At 49.2% G+C, this 17,314-nt stretch overlaps 1 protein-coding gene across 5 annotated transcripts in view; it reads left to right on the top strand.

Moving 5' to 3' along the window:
• The window catches only part of LOC140429806 (tyrosine-protein kinase JAK2-like), a 297,390-nt gene that overhangs the window by 221,495 nt on the left and 58,581 nt on the right, over positions 1-17,314 (top strand). For all 5 annotated transcript variants that reach the window (XM_072517253.1, XM_072517255.1, XM_072517251.1 and 2 more), the window contains 2 exons: positions 14,229-14,348; positions 15,897-16,054. In XM_072517253.1, coding sequence (XP_072373354.1) covers positions 14,229-14,348; positions 15,897-16,054 — 278 coding nt within the window. The remainder of the gene's footprint in view (positions 1-14,228; positions 14,349-15,896; positions 16,055-17,314) is intronic.

The raw sequence follows: 17,314 nt of genomic DNA, 5'->3' as shown, positions 1-17,314 counted from the left end.
ACAGAGCTTGCAAGAAGACAAAGCAACGGCAGATTGAATTTACCAGCAGTGTGTACAATTCTGTGCAATTAAATTAAAAGTGAGCAAATACAAAAATTAACCAACGCTGGTGTAAAAGCTAAGAATGAGGTTGAAATTCAGGAGTCTGAGACTCGATGCTTGTCCAATCAATGCAACGCCACAATCAATAAAGTCATTTGAATTTTGAACTATGTAGCCAGGAACAGTACATTAGAAGTCATACAAGGTCAGATGAAACCACACCTTGAGTGCCATGTTTGGTTTTAGTTATTGAAATACCAGAAAGTCGTTTACTTTTACATATTTGATTGAAAGGTCAACTGGGCGTGATTCGGCATGCACAGGAAAATATAATGTGCAATAGAAAGAAGCAAGATTTGAAATAATGTGAAGCGCAATCATGGTGGTGGAAATATAATAATAGATTATGCTGTCATAACATTTGGGTCTAACACTCAAACTAGTTCAAGTTTATGTACTGGTCACGTATCAATATGACAAAACTCCATCAAGCTTGTTTGAAGCGATTAAGCGAGAACACTTTTTCTTCGGTATTTTCTGAGAACTACTTTAAATACAACTCGGTTTCATAAATTCCCTGACAAAGAAGGTTCCGTTCCTTTGAGAGATAGCAAACTGATTTAAATGTTCAATTCAGCCAAATAGGAACAAGTCCCACAGTGAGCGCATTTAGTCGCGTGTTTCCCAGCGCTCGCAGCGCTGAGAACCAAATGGCTTTTCAATGTAACTCACATTGTATGAGGGGTTTCAGTGGGGGACGCACGGCCAAGGCCGGGAACAGCCCTATTTTGTACACTAGGGAGCTCCGCTCGCTGGAATCCCCCGTGTAGCGCGAGATCGGGATGCCATTGTTAAACTCGGGACTTTCTGTACAATTTTGGAGGTAGTGCAAGAAGAGAGATGTGCTGTATCAACAATGCTTAATGTGAATATTCATCAGAGGTGAAATGATTGAAACAAAGAAAGGATAGGGGACTAACTTGTACATGTCTAAAGAATTCTGATACACCAACTGCTTTCACTAAGCCACACTCCCAGTTGGTTTCATGCTCTGAATTATATTTTTTACAGTTGGAAGCAAGTGAACAATATTGAATATTGCACAACAGCCAACTCCGCCACCGCCCTTCATGTAGTGGGTTTAAAATATCCAGCACTGGGAGCATCACGAGTGGCGGTGAATAGGCACTTCTCCATAGTGGTGAGAGGGACTAAGAAAAATACTGAGGACAACTCTGTCATGATATCCACATTAGCATATCATGGTGCAATCACATACACACACTGATGGACAGGGAGTTGGACCAACCAACACACACACAACATCGCAGCCAATCACCAGTGAGAGCACACGCACTATAAAACAGGAAACACCACAGTTCCCGCTCATTCTACCAGGAGATAGCTCAGAGCACAAGAGCTCACAGCGCGCCACTCAGACATACACCATGTGCTGAGTGCCTCACCAAGATAGTGCTAGGGCTGGGTCCATAGGTTAGCTGGTGAAGCACGAACCTCAGCCAGCAGTTATTAGTAATTATTCTACAAGACAATAAAACAGAGTTGTACCATCTACAACCGTGTTGGTTCATTTGTGTATCGGAACACCTAACACGACATGATACCAGGACTGGAAACTAGCCAGCGACTGTGAGACCTACCTGCACCTCTTCAGCAATCCGCCATCCTGCGCCATGGAAACCATCAGCCCGCCGCAGCCGCTCCAAATCGCTGGAAATCTTGGCGTCAACTGGAAGCTGTGCTTCCAGCTCTTCCTAAAAGCCACAGACAGGGAGAATGCATCGGACACCAGGAAGTTCGCCCTCCTCCTCTCCACGGCGGGGCAACACGCCATCCACATCTACAACTCCCTGGCATTCGCAGAAGGCGAGGAAAAGACTAAATACAAGACGGTCCTTCTAAAGTTTGAGGAACACTTCAGCGTGGAAGTTAATGAGAGCTTCGCGAGGTACTTCTTCCATCCAGCAGCGCCTGCAATGTAAGGATGAGCTTTTTCAATCTTATTTGACACACTTCCGTATCCTCACGCAGTCCTGCGGCTATGAGGCCACCTCCGACTCCATGATTCGGGATCAGATAGCTTTTGGGGTCACCTTGGACACCCTACGCCAGCAGCTCCTCAAAATAAAGCGCCTCACCCTAGCGACTGCCATCGAGACCTGCGTCCTCCACAAAAACGCGACCAGCCGGTACTCCCAAATCCAGGCGGCCGAATCGGCACGGCAGGGGCCCTACGAGGCCGAGCGGGTCCAGTCGATCGAGTTCCTCGCGGCCCGGACGAGGGCGGCCATTTCGCGCGCTTTCCGAGGCCTCCCGCGCTTGTACGTGCCAAAAGAGGGGACGTCGACGCAGAGGGACGTGATGCGCAGGTGCGCTCTACGCAGGACCGCGCATGCGCGGTGGTGCAACGAACGCTATGACGTGCGGCAACTATGGATCCGCACACTTAAAGCGACAATGTCCGGCCAAAGCACGACAATGCCTCCGCTGTGGCAGGATGGGCAACTACACTGCCTGCTGTCGAGCAGCTCAACCTGCCAACTCTCCGCAATTCCGCCAGCCTCGCAGGGACGTGCAGGCCATTCAGCCCCCGTACACTGAGTCATATCCTGACAACATGCAGACCTGTGATACCGACGACCGGGAACCCTTCTGCGTTGCGGTAATAAACAAGAACCGGATGTCCCCAAGTCGGAACCACCAGCCGATGCCAGTGCACAGCATTGATCCGGGCGATGAGTGGTGTGCCACCCTAACGGTCAACCGATCACATTCCGCTTGGACACTGGTGCCTCCGCCAATCTCCTTGCATGGTCAGCCTTCCAGACCTTGAAGGGTAAACCACCGATTCTGCTATCACACTGTCAGCTGGTTGACTATAACGGAAACGTTATCCCGGCCACGGGGCCCTGCCAGCTCGAGGTTACACACAACTCACATAAAGCCACATTGTCTTTTGAAATAGTTGGATCCTCGAAGGACTCTCTGTTAGGCACACAGGCGTGCAAGATCATCTACCTCGTTCAGCGGGTACACACTCTGTCTCCAGAAGTCACGTCCGATTTCCCGGATGCAGACTTTAGGGCGCAGCTCCACTCCTCGCACACAACCAGGAGGTTTTCGAGGGCATGGGCACACTGCACTACACATACAGAATATGGCTCAAACCGGATGCCACCCCGGTCATTCACGCCTCTCGTAGAGTCCCAGCACCACTCAAGGACCGCCTCAAGCAGCAGCTGCAGGACCAAGGAATGCTTTCCCGGGTCACGGAGCCAACGCCATGGGTCAGCTCCATGGTGTGCGTCAAGAAGCCCTCCAGCGAGCTCCGGATCTGCATCGACCCAAAAGACCTGAACAACAACATTATGAGGGAACAGTACCCCATACCCAAACGAGAAGAAATCACGAGCGAAATGGCTCGGGCAAAAATATTCACCAAGCTTGATGCCTCAAAGGGTATTTTGGCAGATTCAACTGGATCAGTCCAGCAGGAAGCTGTGCACTTTCAACACTCCATTTGGCAGATACTGCTACAATAGGATGCCGTTTGGTATCATCTCAGCCTCCGAGGTGTTCCATCGCATCATGGAGGGCATCGAAGGGGTACACCTCTATGTAGACAACGTTATCACCTGGTCCACCACACCACAGGAGCACATCAGTCGTCTCCAGCGTGACTTTGCACGGATACGAGATCAGGGCCTGCGCCTCAGCCGAGCCAAGTGTTCTTTTGGCCAGACTGAGCTGCAGTTTTTGGGGACCACATATCCCGGTCAGGGGTGCGGCCGGATGCCGACACAGTGGCAGCCATCGCAGCCATGCCGCAGCCGGCAGACAAGAAGGCAGTGTTGCACTTTCTCGGGATGGTCAACTTCCTGGGGAAGGTTATTCCCAACCTTGCCTCGCACACAACGGCTCTTCGCCACCTGGTCAAGAAGATAACGGAATTCCAGTGGCTTCCCGCACACCAGAGAGAATGGGAGGAGCTCAAGGTCAAACTCACCACCGCCCCGGTACTGCCGTTTTTCGATACCACTCGGGACACAAAGATCTCGACTGACGCCAGCCAGTCCGGCATTGGGGCGGTACTCCTGTCACGAGCCGACACCGCATCATGGGCCCCGGTCGCCTATGCCTCGCGGGCCATGACCCCCACAGAACAGCGCTATGCGCAGATTGAAAAGGAGTGCCTAGGCTTGTTGACCAGCATCAACAAATTCCACGATTATGTGTATGGTCTTCCGCAGTTCACTGTGGAGACCGACCATCGCCCCCTGGTCGGCATCATTCAGAAGGACCTCAACGATATGACCCCTCTCCTCCAGCGCATTCTGCTCAAGCTCTGGAGGTACGACTTCCAACTTGTCTACACCCCGGGAAAGGACCTCATCATCGCGGATGCTCTGTCCAGGGCAGTGAACACACTGCCCGAATCGGAGGGGTCCGTTTGTCAGGCCAATCTGCCGGCTACTGACGCACGTCTGGCCCACATTCGCCGTGAGACTGCGGCTGACCCCCTTCTACAACGTGTGATGCGCCACATGACGGAAGGGTGGCTCAAGGGGCAGTGCCCACAATTCTACAATGTCCGGGACGACTTGGCCGTCATTGATGGTGTCCTCCTGAAGTTGGACCGGATTGTGATACCACACAGCATGCACCGGCTTGTCCTCGAACAACTGCACAAAGGCCATCTTGGAGTTGAAAAGTGCAGGCGGAGGGCCCATGAAGCTGTGCACTGGCCGGGCATCAGTGACGACATCGCTAACATGGTGCTCAACTGCCCCACCTGCCAAAGGTTTCAGCTGGCACAACCCCCTGAGACACTTCAGCCCCATGAGTTGGTCACTTCCCCCTGGGCAAAGGTGGGTACCTCTTTCATGCACTCGGCAGGGACTACGTCATTCTGATTGACTATTTTTCAAATTATCCGGAGGTCATACGCCTGCACGACATGACCTCATCAGCTGTCATCCGGGCATGCGAAGAAACCTTCGCTCGCCATGGAATTCCGCTCACCGTCATGTCTGACAACGGGCCTTGATTTGCGAGCCAAGAATGGTCTTCTTTTGCCACTTCATACAACTTAACACACGTGATGTCCAGTCCTTTGCATCCTCAGTCGAATGGCAAGGTGGAAAAGGGCGTCCACATCGTGAAGCGGCTCCTCTGCAAGGCTGCTGATGCCGGATCTGACTTCTGTTTAGCCCTGCTGGCCTATCGCTCGGCCCCACTGTCCACGGGCCTCTCGCCAGCCCAGCTGTTGATGGGTCGCACCCTCAGGACCACTGTGCCGTCCATTCATGTTCCTAAACCCGACCATGCTCCAGTACTGCGAAGGATGCGACAGCAGTGTGCTCAGCAGAACGTGGCACATGACTCTCGGGCAACTGATCTTCCTGCCCTGGCGCCTGGAGACAACGTCCACATACCGGAGGGTGGCTGGTCGACAACTGCCGAGGTTCTCTGCCGCATGGCTCCCCGCTCGTTCTTGGTTCGCATGCCTGATGGCTCCATTCGCCGACGTAATCGGCGGGCCCTTCGGCTGCTTCCGCACTCACTACGAGATCATGCACCGGTGCCACGCCCTCCTGTTGTCCCTGATGTCGACTTCGTGGAGCTTCCTGCCACTCTGCCTATTCCTCTCTCGCCCGCCGCCAGGCCCATTCGTCAGCCAGTGGATCCTGACCCACCCTTGAGGCGGTCAACCCAAATTCGTCGCCCACCTGATAGACTTGACTTATGAGCCTGTTTGCACATTGGACTCACTGAATTGTTTTACAGTACTGTTAACGTGTTTATTTCTTGTCGTTCCAGAAGTTCTCTCTCGTCGTTTGCTGATTACACTTGTTTTGTTATTGGTACAACCTCGTTGCTCTGTTGCACCTGACACCTTCCTCTGTATATAGTTTAGCCTCATGTACATGTAAATATTGCACACACATACTCAAATGCACTCAGTACACACTAATATTTATTAACATGTAGGCACATATCCTTGTGAAAAGGGGGGATGTCATGATATCCACATCAGCATATCAAGGTGCAATCACACACACACTGATGGACAGGGAGGTGGACCAACCAACACACACAACATCGCAGCCAATCACCAGTGAGAGCACACACACCATAAAACAGGGAACACCACAGTTCCCGCTCATTCTACCAGGAGATAGCTCAGAGCACAGAGCTCACAGCGTGCCACTCAGACATACACCATGTGCTGAGTGCCTCACCAAGATAGTGAAAGGGCTGGGTCCACAGGTTAGCTGGTGAAGCACGAACCTCAGCCAGCAGTTATTAGTAATTATTGTACAAGACAATAAAACAGAGTTGTACCATCTACAACCGTGTTGGTTCATTTGTGTATCGGAACACCCAACACGACAAACTCAGCTCTCACAGTCCTTGTAAATGTGCTGGCAACTGGCTGTGGCTACCCTTCCACAGTGCGGCCATTTTCTATTTCAAACATTTTCCAGGCTTTGACCGGGCACGTCGAAATGGAGGTGCCCTCACTTGCCCTTGCCTGTTCCTTTATTGTCATCCTTTTATTTTGTGTTTTTTTAAAATACATTTTTAGAGTACCCAATTCATTTTTTCCAATTAAGGGGAAATTTAGGGTGACCAATCCACCTACCCTGCACATCTTTGGGTTGTGGGGGCGAGACCCACGCAAACACGGGGAGAATGAGCAGTCTCGACACGGACAGTGACCCAGAGCTGGGATCGAACCTGGGACCTCGGCGCCGTGAGGCAGCAGTGCTAACCCACTGCGCCACCGTGCTGCCCTACTTCATTGTCATCCTTAATTGGGCAGCAAGCCTATCCTCCGGCTACCAACTGGCCAATCCAATCAAAATTGATGTCGGGTGAGGGGCAGGGTCAGACGTTGCATTTGACTCCGACGTCTGTGTCCCCACCCAAAATGGAAAATCCTGCCCCGCTGTTTGATTTAAGCACAACTGAGAGGGATATCCATTCCAGGTTGATCATTTCACTAAAATGACAAAAGCTCTTATCGAACATACATTATTTTGTTCTAGAAAAACATGGAGTATACTTTGAACAGAAAGCATTTCTATCTGACGTGCTTTTATACCATTAGTAAGAACCACAGGATAAATCATCTGTCCAGCATTTTGTTTAAAATGTTCAAAATAACCATGTGCATTATCACGCAACAAGAGCTAAACTGAAAATTGCTTCCTGCATTACGTCTAGTGGCAATAATATATTTTACTGCTGTCCTACTTTATTCTCTTTGTATAGGTGCAGTATTGCTATTTAAATATCTTTTTTTATTGCTATTCAGTAAATAAGTTTTCAGCATGAACAGATATCCCAGGGCACCTTGCTGTACAAGAAATGGAACCTGAATTGCTAGCCAGAAAAACAGAAATTAAGAACAAAAAGCATGTTTTGGAGATGGATCATGAGAACATTTGCAGAGAGAGGCAGAGAATTTTAGGCAGGAGATTCCTGAGAGCAAGGCACGGCAGCATATGGAGAGGATGGCCACAATATGAGGAACAAAATGCTGAGGTAAAAGATAAAGGCTAGAATTTTCAGGGTCAAGAGTCGGTGGGGAATATGTTCCCGCCACCTCCAGCAGGCCCGATGGCATTTCGCACTCTATTGATTGATTGGCAGAAGGCAGAACTTCCATCCGTCACTTGGAGGAAGTCCCATCTTGAAGAGCTGCCCGGTCATTCCAGGAACAGTGTTGCAGTGGCCAGAAGGGGCACTGCAGCCAGTTGCCCAGAACTAAGCACTGGGAGCTAGAGGAAAGGTAAGTAGCAGTGATCGGGTAGATGGGGCGGAGGAGTGGGTTAAGGAAAGCCTAAGGAAAAGCCTGAGAGGGGCAGTCGCTGTTTCGGATGATAGGTCAGGATTGAGGTGGGCGAGGGTCCAGAGGTCGCAGGGTCCTCAGGGGAGGTTGCCTCCAAGTCAGATGGGGGCTTCTGATGGAGGTAACTGTCACAATATGTGGATATTGTAAGGAACATAAAGCGTTAATGTAATGTTACTACTATAGCCACTAGATGGTGCTATAGAGCGACTATATAAATACCATGTGTCGCCTTGACTTCTGGGAGAGCGAGAGACAGGCGAAAGATGGGAGACACAGGAGAGAGTAGAAGGAAGTCAGGCTGAGTAGATGTGAGATAGTTTAGCTGATAGCATAGTTTAGTATTATACAAGTGTAGTGTATTCTTTCGATCATAGAATTTGCAGTGCAGAAGGAGGCCATTCAGCCCATCGAGTCTGCACCGGCCCTTAGAAAGAGCACCCCACTTAAAGCCCACGCCTCCACCCTATTCCCGTAACCCAGTAACCCCACCCACCCTTTTTAGACACCCAAGGGCAATTTATCATGGCCAATCCGCCTAACCTGCACATCTTTGGACTGTGGGAGGAAAGCGGAGCACCCGGAGGAAACCCACGCACACACTGGGAGAACGTGCAGACTCCGCACAGACAGTGACCCAAGCCGAGAATCGAACCTGGGACCCTGGAGCTGTGAAGCAACTGTGCTAACCACTATGCTACCGTGCTGCCCATATTTACTTATCTAATTCCTTAGTAAATGTTTGAATCCAATTAAGTGTAATGTAATAAATTAGCTTTGTTTGTTAATCACTGCTTGCTGTTCTTTGTCAACACTACAACCTTCACTATCCTGAAGAACAAGACAAAGAACACAACAGTAACTCCCTCCTCTTTTCTGCCCGAGATCGAACACAGTTTAATTTCCGATAGATCATCTGTCCACCAAACTAAGAATTTGAGGCTGGGTGGGAAAAGGCCCCTAAGAGGCCACGAACAGCTCTCGAGAAAGTAACTGCGATCAGCAGCTAGTGTGAATGAAACATAATGAAAATTGCACAAAAACAAGTTGGGATTAATGCGCGTGGTGCCATTACACATCTGCTTGCTAGATCCTGCTAACCTGCCTGAGCTTGATCTGAGTGAGCAAACAACCATACTAATCCCTCTGCCACCTACAGTGAGTGCCCTGTCAATTTTCCTGACATTTGCAGGGAGTTAGTCTCACTGTGGGGGGGGGGGGGGGGGGGGGGGGGGGGGGGTGGGGAGAGGGGGGAGATGACCTTTAGTGAATGCGTAATGTCTGAATGATTAAACAGAGATGGGTACCAAGATCGTGACACAAATGTTCCAGAGAAGGTTGGACTTTCCAAACAACACCCTTACAAAAACATGCCAATTGACTAATCTTAGCACATAGATTTAACGTGTGTTTTTAATTTATTTTTCAAATGCTTTGGTTTCTCTCTTCATGCATTTCTGCAACTGACTACTTGGGATGTGAGGCAGCATCTCAAAGTATCTTTCCCCCGCTCTCTTCCTGTGTCTCTGGGGGCTGAGCAGGGGCCCACTTGGCATCTCTTCCTGTTGTGTGCTAATGTCAAGAGTTCACTTGTGTGGAGAGTTGCTGCTGGGAACTTGCATTCTATTGTTCTGTTCCAACTCCGTGTGGTACTGGATAAACCCTTCAGGAAGGGTTGGAGAGAAGCCGAAATGAGTGAACCAACACTTTTGCGATTGGGTGCCTTGGGCTAATTTTCTCCCTGCAGTTTTGCGACTGTACAGCTAACACTGTGTATCATTCAGTCTCCATTCAGTTTGCTATGTAAATTACCTCACAGAATTATTGCATCCTGTTATTATGGAGGGGGTGGGCAATTTGGCTAACCTTTAATGGATTCAATGCTCAACCTATGATGAATCTATTTACTGTGTCTAGTTACTTACCCCCAAATCTAGCTTGAACTACTTTTAAACCTTGATGAGAATCCCAACTAAAGTATTCTGGACAGTTGGTCTCCTTATCTGAGGAAGGATATACTTAGCACAGAGGGAGTGCAACCGAGCTTCACCTGGGATGGTGAGATCGTCGCATGGGGAGAGGATGAGGAAACTGGGCCTGTATTCTCTGGAGTTTTAATGTAAGGTAATCTCATCGAAAATTAAAAATTCTTACACAGTTTGACAAGGTGTAAACAGAATGTTTCACCTGGCTGGTGAGTCTAGAACCAGGGGGCACAGTCTCCGAATAAGAGTTAGGCCATTTAGTGTGCCATTATATAACTATCAGCATTGCAAGGGTTAATGTAGTGCCGAGAGTAGCCACTTGAGGGTGCTACAGTTACAACTATATAAGGCAGTGATGCTAGACCTGAGGGGAGGAGGGTATGTAGGAGATAGCTAATGAAGGTCAGAAGAGCAGATAGTGCAAGTAAGGTTAGATTATAGTTGGGCAACATGGTGGCGCAGTGGGTTAGCCCTGTTGCCTCACGGCGCCGAGGTCCCAGGTTCGATCCCGGCTCTGGGTCACTGTCCGTGTGGAGTTTGCACATTCGCCCCGTGTTTGCGTGGGTTTCACCCCCATAGCCCAAAGATGTGCAAGGTAGGTGGATTGAACACACTAAATTGCCCCGTAATTGGAAAAAAAAATGAATTGGGTACTCTAAATTTATTTTTTAAAAGGTTGGATTATAGTTTATACCAGTAGTGAGATTAGCAGTAGATGAATGTAGTTAAATGTTATTGATCAATTATGTATTCTTAATGACAACATGACGAATCCCAGTTTAGTAGTATAAATAAAATCATAGCTTTGTTTAAGTTCAAGCTATTTTGTGGTATTTGTCAACACTGCGCCAACCATCCCTAATAAGCAACACAAAGAACACCACATTAGCACATTAGGACTGAGCTGAGGCGGAATTTCTTAACTCCGGCATTGAGCGTGATTCACCTGGAAAATTTCAGAGTTCGGTTTTTGGTGGGTTTGGCGAGGGTGTTTCTCGTTGGTGGCAGTGCTGAGAATGACACCTTCATTCAATGGACTTAGCCATTTTGGGGGGGCTTGGGGGAGGTTCTACCCTTCGAGGGCACAGTTAGAGAAATTTCCTGCACAGGGGAGCTGAGCTCACCAGCAAGACTGACTCCTCCGAGAACAGGGCACCATTCTGAACGGCTGCCCCGATTTCTGCAGCAACCCCCAACCTTTCCTCTGCCTCTTCACCCCCCCCCCCCCCTTTCATGGGGCGGAGCATCGGGGGACGGGCTGCAGGCAGTGTCCTGGTTAAATGGCTGTATTCCACAGGATTAGTGTCAGAATTTTACACTCTCCCTCTGGCAAGTCTTTAGGTAGGAAGGTGTGAAATTGAAGGGACAGGATTTCCTCCAGGTTCCCACCCATCCTGCTGCATAACGGTTTTATGTTGGGGTGGGCAAGGTCCCAATTAACGGCCCTTTAAGGGCCATTTCCCACCCAGCCTCTCATTTTAGGCCGGCAGGAAGATTGAACCTCCGTGAGGGAAGCTCAAAAAACAACGACGTTACACCTCGAGTAGTAGGACTGGGAGCATGGAGAGGCGGCATTGGCACCTCCATCAGAATCCTCTTTCTAAAACCGGGCCCCCTCATAAAGGTCTAGTGGCCTCCCTCCCCACAGCCTGACCTCTTCCCCCGTGTCCCCGATCATCCCCCTTATGCTGATCCCCATCCTCACAGAAGGCCTTTATGTCCCCTCTGCCTTGGGACCCGTTGAACTTAAGTGGGCCTCCTGTTCCCAGCCTCACCTCTGGGGTCTTCAGGGACTTCCTCTTCTATCCACTGCGGCGAATGGAGAGCTGCCAGCCAAACAGATTGGCCCGCAGCTCTCTCAGGTGGGACTCCCTCCCGAGTAAAAGGAGGAAATCCTGTCTTCAGCCTGAGGGCATTCATTGGCTGCGGGGCAGAGATGTGTTCCTCGCCGACTCTTCAGATAGTGGGAAACAAGACCTAACTATCCGGAAAATTCAAGCCTAAGGATTTTAGGATTGGGCATAACATATTAGCTTGAGTTGAGAATTGGTTAACAGACAGAAAGCAGTAAGTATAGAAAAAAACAGGTTGCCGATGTGGTTTCAGGTTGTAAGTCGTGCATGGCTCAGTGCCTAGGCCTCGGCTATCTGCAATCTGTATCACTGGCTTAGTCTACTTTCATAGAAAAGCAAAAAACATTTTTTGATGTTGAGAAACTAGTAAATGTTGATATGCAGAGGTATTTGGATATTACTGTACACAAGGTTTAACCTGCGCATACAGCAAATAATTAAGAAGATATGTGAAAGGTTAACCTTGATTGCAAGGGGGTTAGGGGATAAGAATAAGGGGTTGGATTCTCCGATTTTGAGGCTATGTCCCCATTCATGGGAACGGTGGTGTTCTACAACAGAGAAAATGGCGTAAAATGGCCACCGATCCTCCATTTGGCTAGCATCAAGGCAGCGTAGAGCACCCAGCTCTAGCTGTCGATACGGCCCAGAGAATTGCCGGATGCTTGGCCTCTCACGGGCCCAGCTAAATTGGCCTCCCCTTTGGCCAGCTCGCATGCCCCAGACCACCCCCCAACAGTGCCCCCAGCCCCTGGCAAAGTCCCTCCTGCCCGTGGATCGGCCCTTCCCCGACTGTGGCGGCGCTGGACTGAGTCCACAGCCGCCACGCTGAGTTCCCGATGGATGAGATCACACATGACCGATGCCGTCGGGAACTCGGACGGTCGGGGGTGGAGTGTCGGGGGTTGGGCCTGAGGCAATGTCCGAAGGCCGTCGATATGGTGTGCGGCGTACTCTGAGTATGGCGTTTGGAGGGAGCGGAGCATCGTGAAAGCGGCCCCGCCCCCGATTCGGTCGTGCACGGGGATTCTCCAACCGATTGCTAAGCGCGATTTCGGTGTCGGCGACCGGAGAATCCTGCCTAAGGTGTCTTACTGCAATTACGTAGGACTTTGGTGAGACTACAACTGAATTACTATGCACCGCTTTGATCTCCTTACTCAATGAAGGATATGCATGCCTTGGAGGGGTTGCAATTAAGGTTCACTAGAATAATTCCTGGATTGAGAGTGTTGGCGTTATGAGGTCTTCCTAAGTAGAAAGAACCAGCATTCTTTAAAGTTTAGAAGCTGATTGTGTTGAGGTGCATAAAATGTATAGGCGGTTTGACAGGAGAGATGCTGTCAGAAAAGTTCACCTAGCTGAAGAGTCCCATTCAAGAGGTTGTGGTCTCGGTGCAAGCGGTCAACCATTTTGGACTGCGCTGAGATGAAATGCTTTCCCTCAGATGGTTGTGAATCTTTGGGATTCTCCACGCCAGTGGGCTGTGGATGCTAAATTATTGAGTATATGCAAGACTGGTGTTTTTGGACGCCAAGGGAATTGAGAATTGTGGGGATAGGGTAGGAAAGTGGAGCTAAGGCAGAGGGTTAACCATGATGGCAGGGCAGGGCCGAAGGGTTGAGTGGCCTGCATCTGCTCTTATGCCTAATGTTCTTATTCCCTTAGATCATTAGCTGCCACCTGCCAATACAGAATAACCAAATTGTTGACTAACATGTAGGTTCTTTAAATGTTGCATATTTCTCACACAAAATAAATGGAGGTAGAAGGTTATCTTTTGATGTTAAGATCAGTAACATTTATGGATTTATGTTTGGTGATTGTGAATTGTTGATGGAGCTTATGGAGGAAAATAAAGCAAGATCAACTGAGATTGCTCATAGGTACGGTGGCACAGTGGTTAGCACTGCTGCCTCACAGCCCCAGGGACCCGGGTTCAATTCTGGCCTCGGGTGACTGTCTGAGTGGAGGTTGCATGTTCTCCCCGTGTCTGGTGGGTATCCTGGTGCTCCGGTTTACTCCCACAGTCCAAAGATGTGCAGGTTAGGTGGATTGGCCATGCTAAATTGCCCTTAGTGTCCAAATTATGGGGATAGGGTGGAGGTGTGTTCTTAAGTAGAGTGCTCTTTCCAAGGACCGGTGCAGACTCGGTGGGTCGAATGGCCTCCTTCTGCACTGGTAATCCTCTGATTCTATGATACATAGAATGCACAGCACCTAATCTGACCCAGTTGATTGATGGCAGTGTTAAAATTTCACATGAGCCTCCTCTACCCCGCTTAATCTATCCTAATCAGCACATCTTCTATACCTTTCTCGCTCGTGTTTACCTAGCTTCCCTCTTAATTGGAAAATGTGAAAGATCTCGGGTTTTCTTTTCATGGCACGCTAATTCAAGAAAGCTGCTGGATTTCGAGCTGACCAGCTGTAAGGCTCCGCCATCATAATGTTTGTGTCTGTTGACAGGATCTACAACCTTATTGCGATTTTCCTGAAATCATCAACGTCAGCATCAAGCAAGCAAGCAAAGATGGCTCCTCCGAGGGCCGAATAGTCACCATAAACAGACAAGACAACAAGACTTTGGTAAGGGCAACATAATTCAGATTTTACACAACATCAGATGTAATTTGCTCTGTTTGTTTTCTTTCAAACATAAGACTAACAACATACTTAAAATACTTCTAAATTTCCAATGTAATGTCCCGTCTTCGATTTAGTGCAAGTTGAATAAGGCAGAAATATGCTGTAATAGAACAAGGGGACCCATTGTACAAAAAGCACCAGTTCCTTCCTAGTCCTTTCACATAGTTATTTGTCATCATTGGAAGGGGGCAACCTGTAAAAATGGTGGCACCACCTTGCGGCTGGACACTCCACGTCCGCTTCAGCATCGGCAAAGGGCTTGTTGAAATCCCTACACTGCAACCTTTGGAATTTTCCTGGGGCTGGTTAGCTCTGCAGCTCTTTCTGTGCTGTAGGCTATTTTCTTTGTCAGCCTACATGCAGAACAGAGACGCAACTTACGACTGAGCCCTTCTTTCTTAATCTGCCCACCGACCCTTTGGCATTAGCACACGTTTGTACAGTCGTGCAATCAAGAGGCACGTCATTCCTCAACTCAAAGTTGAGTAAGGGGAAACACCATGTAAAGGTGCAGAGCCGTTATGTGATAATGTTTCCATCTCCAGTAGTTTCATGAGAGTGCGTAACCAGAATATGGTGGCATCATGACTCCGCTTTGTACAGTGCACTGTTCAGGCTCTGTTTAAATTTCCCGTGAGTGTCTCACATATTATTTGTTATCTCGAGTAAATTCCTTTCTGAATTCCCGACTGGAATGTGATGAATAAATCTATGGCCGAGATTTTCCAGCCCCACTTGACACCAGGGTCTTCCAGTCCCGCCGAATGTGGACTTTTCCTTGGCTAGATGATCCTGCCTAGGGAGGGCTGGAAATCCTAGTCTAAGTTATTTGATTGATGAGTTTTCTATGGCCGTTTCCTTCCTTGACCTCTACGGACTGTAACATTCTGTTGTATTTCCCTTACCGAGGCGGGTGGCTTGAGTCGGGGACATTTCTGGACCCGCCCAGGTAAGAGGTGCTGCCGATGCACGCAATTTCCCCTCCAGGTTCACTCATGCCCTTTCGGAATGATAATCTGCTGTTCCTAAGCTTAGCTGGCCCACTTGTGGTTCCAGATCCACAGTAATGGTGCTGACTCTGAACTGCCTATCTGCCAACCAAACCACACAGTTCAAGGGCATACCCATGAAAAAAATCAAAAATTCCGATTGAGGGTGGGTGTGAATGGTGTGAGTGACTCCGAGTGTTTTTAAGGCCAAAGTTGTCATGATTTAAAATTCCCCACAATGTCAGGTGGTGGGCTTAAGTGGGGCTATCTGTCCAATATTTCAGGAGTGCGAGCATTTACACTGTTAATTCCCTTTCAATACTTTCCCTTTCTATTTACCTTGGGACTGTTTTTGCTCTGCCCTGTGCATCTCAGGAAAGCAACCTGTTCGGTGGACGTTTAGTAAAAAAGAGCTCATGGAAGGCTGTTTTTCTTCTTGAAAAGTTTTTGTGCCGTGTATCTAATTTCTTATTCAGTTTCCCTTTCTTTCTTTCAATAGGAAGTTGAGTTTCCATCCCTGAAAGAAGGCTTCTCATTCGTCTCGCTAATCGATGGATATTATAGGCTGACTACAGATGCTCATCACTACCTCTGTAAAGAGGTTGCACCTCCTCGGTTGTTGGAGAACATTCAGAGCAACTGTCATGGACCCATTGCGTAAGTGCCGAACTATTTCAAGTAAAAATCTTGCAAGTCAAATATTGCATATCCAAGCTGGAGAGTGTAACCTGTTCTTAAACCCGGTTGCTGACTGTTTGGACTGTGTAAGTGAAAGTATTAACAAGGAACCTCTTACATGAAGCTGACTGGTGTTGACAGTGAAGGGGGACAGTAGCATTATGAGCCAGTTTTGGTTCACACGCCAGCAAAGTGCGTCATTGTAGGGATGTGTTCACACCCACAGTATACAGCAGCAAATTCCCAATGTCAGTTGCAGTGTTCATCCAACAGAGAACAAAGGTCTGCTGCATTTTCCTATCCTTTCTCATCCCCCTCTAACTCTACTTGGGCTTTCAGTCTATTACGATCCCGGACCAGACCCCGACAGTTAGCTCAGGACAGGAATCCCAATCCCCTTTTCTGTAATTTGTAAAACTGCGGGAAAAGGATACTTTGCTCCAGTAGGCCTTCCACACACAAATATTGTGTGTTAAAACTAATTTTATTATTAACACATTATAAACTATTAACAACACAAGAGATGTAGCTTAAAATTACCAGTTAAACAATGCTTAACAATATATTGAAACACTTTTAACACCTTCTTTATCTCTAATCAAGCAAACCCCATCACATGTCAAATCCCACTTTTAAATGAAGTTAGCAAACATAGGTTTACTTGCCAGCATCTGGATAAAGGAATTCCTTTTAAAGACTGCTTTGAGAGAGAGAGAGAGGGAGATCCTGGGCGTCATTCTCCGACCCCCCGCCGGGTTGGAGAATCGCCGGGGGCTGCTGTGAATCCCGCCCCCGCCGGTTGCCGAAGTCTCCGGCACCGGATATTCGGCGGGGGCGGGAATCGGGCCGCGCCGGTTGGCGGGCCCCCCCCGCTCGATTCTCCGGCCCGGATGGGCCGAAGTCCCGCCGATAAATTGCCTGTCCCGCCGGCGTGGATTAAACCACCTTTTGAATGGCGGGACAAGGCGGCGTAGGCGGGCTCCGGGGTCCCGGGGGGGGGGCGCGGGGCGATCTGGCCCTGGGGGGTGCCCCCACGGTGGCCTGGCCTGCGATCGGGGCCCACCGATCCACGGGCGGGCCTGTGCCGTGGGGGCACTCTTTCCCTTCCGCCTCCGCTAAGGTCTCCACCATGGCGGAGGCGGAAGAGACTCCCTCCACTGCGCATGCGTGGAAAACTGTCAGCGGCCGCTGACGCTCCCGCGCATGCGCTGCCCGGGGATGTCATTTCCGCGCCAGCTG

Source organism: Scyliorhinus torazame, chromosome 9 (assembly GCF_047496885.1).
Source record: "Scyliorhinus torazame isolate Kashiwa2021f chromosome 9, sScyTor2.1, whole genome shotgun sequence".
NCBI classification, from domain to species: domain Eukaryota; kingdom Metazoa; phylum Chordata; class Chondrichthyes; order Carcharhiniformes; family Scyliorhinidae; genus Scyliorhinus; species Scyliorhinus torazame.
The sequence above is the reverse complement of the archived record's forward strand: the minus strand, read 5'-3'. Positions and strand labels throughout refer to the sequence as shown.